Source organism: Cibotium barometz, chromosome 53, assembly GCF_041138505.1.
Source record: "Cibotium barometz isolate CiBa-2024 chromosome 53, ASM4113850v1, whole genome shotgun sequence".
NCBI classification, from domain to species: domain Eukaryota; kingdom Viridiplantae; phylum Streptophyta; class Polypodiopsida; order Cyatheales; family Cibotiaceae; genus Cibotium; species Cibotium barometz.
Window position 1 is genome coordinate 41,079,854 of NC_141098.1, and position 8,305 is coordinate 41,088,158.

An 8,305-nucleotide genomic window follows, 5' to 3' on the forward strand; every position below is an offset into this window, starting at 1 on the left:
CCCCCATTTTGTTGCGTGCCATTGCACTAATGATATATTTGCATGGTCTCAAAGGCCCTTGTCATTTGCTAATTGATTTTCTTTCGCCATCACAAAAAGGTCACTCTAAGGCAACAATCCGAGAAAGATAACCAGAAAAATGCCTCCCAAACCTCCATCACACATTCTTTTGGGACACAACTACCAACTATAGTGGCCCGACAAGAGTAGCAACATCAATATTACAAAACAAACCCTTGGGGTCTTCCATAGACATTAATCTCTCTCTCTCCGCAGACATAGGGACACCATCTTGAGAGAGCGTTGGCCCCAGCCACCCCGCTCCCTCCCTCGCCAGCCAACCATCACCAGTTTCTTCCGGACCCAGGAGGTGGAGGACACAGACATAGTGGATCTTGTGGACCCTCCACGAGCTGCTCTGGACATACCTCGCCCGAGAGGAGTTACCTCGGACCGAGCCTCTACACTCCAGCGTGCCCCACGCCCTCAACCCCCCCGTCGGCCAATCAGCTCCAAATCTAGGACATGCTCCACCGCCAGTGAGCTACCTTTCCACGTGACATAGTTGAGGGAGACCTCTCAGCCATACTCATAAGCCCCATGCTTGATATTTTGGAGACTGGTATACCATCTACTCGGAGCTAATGTTGCTCTCATGTTTCTATGTTCTTAGTATTCCATCATGAGTTTCCATGGACAGTTTTGTATCACCCCAGTGAGATAGCTATGTTTATGTTTTCTTTTTGTTTTATTTTCCATTCCATAATGAGACATGCCATGGACATTATTGTATCACTTTGGTCTCATAGGCCCATTGGGTCTTTAGTAGACGCTTAATATATCTTTCTCTCTCTCTCTCTCTCTCTCTCTCACACACACACGTGTGCGCAAGCCTGCCTAGGGTATGTATGTGTGATGTACACATCAAGAGTGAGCGAGTGAGAGTGTGAGTACACGAGAATGAGGATGCGCGTAATGGTGAGGGTGAGGGTGTCAGTGTGTGTGTGTGTGTCTAGTGTGTGTGTGTGTGTGTGTGTGTGTGTGTGTGAGAGAGAGAGAGAGAGGGCTACCCTGCTGATGATATCATCGTTTGGAAGATGAAGAAGCTGGTTAGCATGATATAGGTCTACTTCAAGCACACTTCCTTGTTCTGCTTTGAATTCATCCTGAAAAGACCCGTAAAGCTATCAATATGCACATCTAGTTGTCTGTGATCAAGACTACCTAACCTCTCACATTTGTTTAAACACGGAACTGCTCCCCTGCCTTCATGCATTCACGTTCCATTATTATAAGAATTGCATTGTTGATTTAACTATATTTCGAACGGAAACACTAATGGTTTCCTCCTGTGCTAGGCATACCTGTAAGCCATTGAGATGGAAAAGGGTTCCCCCTGTAGTTGCCTCAAATCCTGCAAGCACATTGGATGCTGTTGGCAACTCCACTAAGCAATCAAGCCACAGACGTAATGCAAGCACATCAATTGTTCCAATGTTTGCCACTGCAGCAAAATCATCCATCCGTGCTAAAACGTCCGACGAAGCCACAATTTTCTGCAATCCTTCCCCAAAAAAATCCCTTCCATCAGCTGCAAGAAGTCATTTAAGATGACCAACAAGAAGGTAAAATTGAGCTCCTCTATTTTCTGTTCTTCACTTCCATGGGCACATTTTTCCATCACTAAATCTCCAAAAATGCATTGTAGGAAAGCCAGAAAAAAGGAAGCAAAATAAATATACTTGAATGCTAAGTTCATACCTGCATAGCTTGGACTCCAACTGCAAATATCACCACGTCTGCTTCATATAACTCCAAATCTCCAGAGCTGTCCACTGCAATAGACTTCTACTCAAAAGTTAATAAAAACCCAGCACATATCACAAAGCCCCTTGCCTCTCCGAACTTAACACTCCATTAACAAAAATAACTATAAATAACGTAGAAGAGATAATAAGGCCCTTTACAGACATCTCCCCCTTCATTGGATGGGTGGCGGTTGAATGGAAGAGATCCCTGCCCATAAGGGACCTCGGGCAGGTTGCATCCCCCCTTTTATCAGAAGGACTTTAAACCTGTAAGCCCCTAAATTGAGCAAGTATGCTGCAGGTTATTGCACCTAGTAATGGGCACGCACTTTCATTGACCTGATGCAATCAATCTTCAAATCTACACAAGTTCGCAAAGCAGCTACTTTTCTTCCAAAGAAAAACAAAAGGGTGGTAAAGGCATACTTGCAAGAACGGACGAGACCTTAGTACAGTCATTGCACACAACATTCTGTACCCGCTTCCCACCAAGCACCCGACCTCCAAGCTTCTCAATTGCTGAAAGCCATGGTTTGAAGATTAGCTCCACAATGGAACCCTTGCACCACCGGACATCAAAATCCTGTTGATGTGCCAACACATAGAAGTAAAGGGCGCCCAGAGCGGCAGCAGCTGTTTGCACCCGGTTTTAACCATAAATCAGCACCATAAATGGCAATGAAATGCAGGCCATGGATAAACAAAGAGAGATTCAAGTAATTCAGTCAAACAAACAACTTCAAGGGACCTGATATTTGTTCTGGAGGTGCAAACAGTGTGACTAGTAGAATGGGTTCCAAGAATTCTTTGTATAACTTTGCGGAGACCCCCACCTTACGAAACAATTCTCTTGCCGTCATTAAGTCGTAGCTCTTGTAAGCCTCTTCATCCTGGAAATCATCTTATTGGTGCACCTTAATAATCAACTGTTAAGGTCTCTGCATAAAATAACCTCCATGTGTTCCCCTTCACAAACAAAACCCTGATAAAAACTAAGGTTCCAGAGGACATGAGTGCACTTAAGATGCCTTTTTGTTTATCATACAACAATTATGATTAGATCTTGCAACCACCATCCACTGATAGGGACATATCACATGCACCTGCTGCGCTAGGGTGTCATGTGAGCATATTTGTACATAAGTGCAAGGTTAACTTTTGAAAAGAGATGGGCACTAAGAACTTTTGTAAGCCCTAGTCCAGGGACCGGTCACCATCAGAATTCGCTAAAGTTATGTTATGTCAATCAGTTAGTCAGTAAGACCATACAATTACGTAACCCACTTGGGAGTTGTAGTCTGTACAGGTGTCCTGGCCGATTATTGGGCCAATAGCCCGGCGCGAGACATGGAAAACACTGGGAAAATGTCCAAGCCGGTGACATCCCCCCAACTCTTTAAAGTCGTCCTAAACTTTGAAAGCTCTATAATACTTAGCTCGATAAAACAATAGACAGCTCAATGATCAGATTAAAGGACATTGTTGGTCTGGCAGATGTCTTTGCCGTAGCCACTAAAGACATAGAGAGCACAGCCATTCTCGACATGCAGGTGTGGTCCCAAAGCTTCCCTCGGCCTGCTGTGCCCCCCTTCCAACCAGGCAAACAACGACTAGACCATAGTCATGTGGTATAAAGGCATTGTGCTAACGTTGATTATTGTGCAGTGACTGTTATAACAAAAGAACAAGGCAACTTTTCCTCGTGGAAAAGCTCTCCTCTTCATTCACAAGCAACACTCCTCTCCTCCCAAAAGGCAAGATGATGCATCCGGCAGCAACCAGCTCTCATACCAAATGTCAGGGCTCAGACTCTATGCAAAACCCTTATCCTTGAAAATCTGAGTGCTCTCCAAAGATAGATGAAAAACCCTAGCATGGCACCCATCCATATATATATACCGGTCACCCCAGGCATCCAGTGCGTACCTTACCAGCCACACACCATACTCATGCACCCCCTGTGTCAGCCGATACCCCCATGCTACACATCAGTGGATCTTTAGGCCTACAGCCATCACCCAAGAACCTCGTCAACTACAGACAAAGCCTTCAAACTTATTACCTAATTGTCGATGTCTCATCATATGCCGCCCATGGGTCCCACGCTTTACTAGCGTGTCCTACACTTTGCCAAAGTGTGCTTGCAGGGGTCGTAACAGCGTGCAGCCTTCCAATAGACACTGGCACATCTAAACATGCCAGACAAGGTGAGCACTGCATCGGTGTGGTCAGGTAGCACAAGCAGCACCAGCAGGAGGTCGCTGTGTTGGTAAGGCAGCAGGTCAAACAAGAAAGCATCTAGCAAAGAAGTCCCATCCCAAAAGCGGCCCAAACCAGCCAAGAGCCAGTGTTTGTCTTCCAGAATCTTCCCCAGTTGAGCAGGCAACTTGCTCGTGCACAAAACCAGCCAGGTGAGGAAGTCCCACTTCCAATTCATCAGTCCACACACAGTACTGCAGAAAGTCAATTCACTCACTCAAGCTGTTCAAATTGAAGTATTTGTACTCGTTACAAATACAGCACTAAAGCAAGTACACCACAATCTTAGGTAGGTTATTGGGATCCAATCGGGGTACATTGTACAATCTCTCTCCTCTTCTTTCTTCCCTAATTAAGATTAACACACCAAAACCAATAATTGCACATCTTAATCAAGGGTCTTCTACACTGCAAGTAACAGAATCTCAAGTACCTTGCTTTCACACACACACACACATACATGTATGAACGTATAAATAGATAGATAGATGAATAAATCAATTGACAACCAAGATTAGATCTTGCTTTCTATCCACCATCCAACAGTAAGGATCAATTTGTGGTCTTACCTACCCTACTATCATGAGATAAAATAGAGAAGCAAAAAGGCTATGAAAAAAAAAGCAAAAGACATGTATGGTTGCACGCTTACCACATCAAATTCTATAAGAGCTTTGATCAAAGGAAGAGCTGTCAATCGATCTATGATCGGCAAAGTTCTGAAACACAGGCAAACCAAAGGTATGGAAAGAAGTTGAATCATGTAGCTGTCACAACCCAATGTCCAATGTCAAGGCAAGAGCAAGTCCACATCAACATCACAATTTGAGAAAGACGAAAGAAAAAACCTGAAGTACAGGGATGTGTAAATAAAAGATCCTAAAGGTGATGGGAGTCTAGGCAAGGTGTTAAAAACCGGCGCCTCCACTTGAATTCCATCTGGAGAATAGAATGTGCTCCTCGTCCAGTCCGTGAATGGCCAAGGCTGTCGAGAATAAATTCTCAAATGTTCTCAGACCAGGTCAAGATGCATCTTTAAGATTCACCAAATCAAGACAAGACTCACAATTCGAAGCTCACGGATGAGCTCATAAATATTGTGGTACTGCCACCTGTGCAGAAACATGTTGGATTTTTAAGTATTGTGCAATCAAAAAATGCTTTTCCACTGCATTAGAGATGCTCTAGAATAGACTCAAAATCCAAGCTGGGCACGGTACATCCATGGCAGTAGAGCGTACGTACAAGAAGGCACAATGCATACGTACGTACGTGACTGCACGGCTGCCGTACATTTGGAAATGTGCAGAAACAGAAATCAGAGTGATATATGGTACTTCTCCTACATGAGAAGAAAACAGACAGAAACATACCAGAAGCCCTTGATGCCAGCCTCCACAGGCCTGCCTTGGGCGGTGCGGTAGCCAGTGCTTAGGCCGCCCGGGCTGGCAGCGGCGTCCAAGAGCGTGACCGAGAGGCCGGCCTTGGCGAGGGCATGGGCGGCGCCAAAACCCGCCCACCCTCCGCCCACCACCACCGCCGTCGCCGGCCGCCTCCTCTTCTTCTCTTCGTCCCCTCCCGCATTGTGGGCTCGCGTAGCCAATCCTGCCTGCCTACTTTGCCACGCAAAGCCCTGCAAAACCACTGCGGGAGGAAGATAAACCAGCCCCGTCATTGCTGGATGATGGCCCCCAAGATCGGCGGGCTAGCACTATCTAGCGTGGCAATTTATTATTTACATGCAATTTATGCCAATATATGTGCCTAGATGTTGTTTTCAAATTTGATTTATTAATATGGAATATTCGAAAGTATCTTCAAGTTATTTTGTGCATGCTTTGGTTGTTGTAGTCGGCCGCATGCATTATGTGTGTCAAGGTGCATGGAGTACGCGTGTGTAGGCTGGGTGCTAGGAGCTTCTGGGCGAATGTTTGCATGGAGCTTCCGAGCGAATGTTTGCGTGGAGCTCGTGCAGTGCTCCGCTTATGGCGGTTTGTGTGCCAGCTGTTTGTCGCACATCCTGTTATATGGACATTGTGGTTTGCTGTGCATGGCATGTGTGTCTCGGCATGCCTGAGCGCTCTCGTAGAAAGACGAAGGTGTCGTCGCCTTCTCAGCTTCTTGGCGAACCTCCTCCCAACAGCCGTTGGACTCCAACAAGGAAAATGTACCTCCTCGAATCGTTACACCTCCTGAAGGTCCACTAAGCTTAGAAAATTTGAAAGCCGTCAAATGCAAAGCTCGCTCCTTTGGTATGTACATCTCTATGTTCATCTCCTGTATATGTGCCTACGATGGTTCATCTCTCCTGTATATGTGCATAGGATGGTTTCCTCTATGTCTGGTATGTATATATTTATGTACGCTTTCCTCTCTGTTGGTATGTGCTTTTCTGTTCGTTCGTCTCTATACATGTTCCTCTACCTTTGGTATGTATATGCTTTTCTGCGCGTTTTTTTGTGCATGTTTCCATACATGTTTCTGTGTGTTTGTCTATACATGTTTTGAACATGTGTCTGTATATGTTTGTCAACATGTTTGTGTACATGTTTCTCTACGTTTGTGTGTAGAGATATTGCGTTAATGTCGTCACGTCTTCGCAAGGAGTTCAGAAACCTCCTGTGCTACAACAAAGAGGAAAGAGAGTGCGGATACTGTCGGCCTGCCTGCTATGCACGTAACCGAGCCACCCGTAGATAGCATGTCCTCAGTATCCTAGCCGAAACAATGTAAAGATGTTTGAGGTATCAATCACTATCGGCATTGGAAAAATGATGATGTCAACATCTCTTTGTGGGATAATCATAAGTGCACTCAAGTTGTGTTCTCACTTGAGAGAGGTGGAACTCTGCACCATCTTCATTTCCAGATGGTCGCTCGCATACTATCAACCTCTATAATATTAGTAGGAAAAACTGTGAGAGGCGGTATTTGATGTGGAATGTAAATAAGTCGCCGGGGGCTATTGTGATGTGTCGTGCATTGCGCCAGATAAAGATGCATACATTTGAAGGAATGGTAGGTTACTGTCTCAAAGATCTGCATTAACCTCACTTTCATTTTCATGCACACAATGTTTTTGCCTATGAGATCTCCCGAGGCCGAATACTGTATGCATAATTTGGGCAGGGTGACTTGAAAAATAGGGTTTGTCTCACACCAGTGAATATTTTTGAAAGGGCTTTTGTGTACATGGAAAACTACATACTCAACAAGTGGACAGTGACACCTGGTGTAACTATTCTTAAAATGATGAGAAGTGGAAAATATTTCCCTAGCGTGCAATGGATCATTCCAAAGGCAGGCAATGGAATGGATTCTAGCAGAGCTCGTGCGGTGTGGAAGTGCTTGAAGACTCCTGAGCTCGCCGACATCTTTGACATAAGAAAAGTGTTCTTTAGAGATCACTACATCGAAGGTGAGTCTGCCAAGTACTTTCTTCCAAGGCCATGCCTGCACAACAAGAAGATGATCCAAAAGGCTTCTTACAAAGTGAAGAGGATGGAGTTCCAGTTGTTGGTGGCTGCAATAATCCAATCCTCGTGGAGGACAGCCCACCTACTAATGTTGACCCTATGGAGCCATACATAAATTCCTCTGAAGAGAAATCTGCAGAGCCATCAGCGAGGGAGATGAGTTCATCTCAGTAGTACCACCAAAGCTTGACCTCAATGGAGAAGCCTTTGTCTGAATCTTGCAGTTTGCTTTTCTTGAAACATCCGCTAAATACTCATGTACAGAAATAAAACTTCTAGTGGATCAATAAAATGAAGTTTGCGTTCATGTTCATGATTTTTGTTATTTAATTTCTGTTATTTCTTATAAAGTGTTATGTGCCAGTGGGCATTAATGAGCATTAGTCACAAAATTTGAATATGCGCTAATCACATAATCTTTGTCTTGGGCAATTATATTAAATTATAGAGCCCAAGAAGGAGAGTTCAACCATTACATAATGCTTTTGACCGATGCATATCTTATGCATGAAACCACCTTTGCACAACCAACAAACCTCTATTCTAGATACTGTTTCAGGGTAAGTAGGCTCTAAATATATTTTGCCAATTCTGAATCCCACCTATCAACTCAAATTCTTCATTAGAGACCATGCTATCCTTCTCAAGGCGGTTCTCAATGCTATCCTTCTTAAGGCGGTTCTCAAATTCTTCATTAGAGATGATGCTATCCTATTGATGAATGGTTCTGATCTAATTCTAAAACTTATCCTTGGCTCTCGA

The 8,305-nt window shown here is 44.5% G+C and overlaps 1 protein-coding gene across 1 annotated transcript in view; it reads right to left on the minus strand.

Annotated features, from left to right (window-relative positions):
- The window catches only part of LOC147608636 (uncharacterized), a 42,026-nt gene extending 36,254 nt beyond the window's left edge, over nt 1–5,772 (minus strand). The window contains exons 1-9 of the mRNA XM_086788973.1: nt 5,441–5,772; nt 5,134–5,179; nt 4,916–5,052; nt 4,720–4,786; nt 2,557–2,698; nt 2,235–2,441; nt 1,762–1,835; nt 1,365–1,556; nt 1,071–1,166 (exon numbers count right to left, since the gene is read on the minus strand). Of these exons, the coding sequence (XP_086645099.1) occupies nt 1,071–1,166; nt 1,365–1,556; nt 1,762–1,835; nt 2,235–2,441; nt 2,557–2,698; nt 4,720–4,786; nt 4,916–5,052; nt 5,134–5,179; nt 5,441–5,742 (1,263 nt within the window). The 5' untranslated portion in view covers nt 5,743–5,772. The remainder of the gene's footprint in view (nt 1–1,070; nt 1,167–1,364; nt 1,557–1,761; nt 1,836–2,234; nt 2,442–2,556; nt 2,699–4,719; nt 4,787–4,915; nt 5,053–5,133; nt 5,180–5,440) is intronic.
- Nucleotides 5,773–8,305: the final 2,533 nt, after the last annotated feature.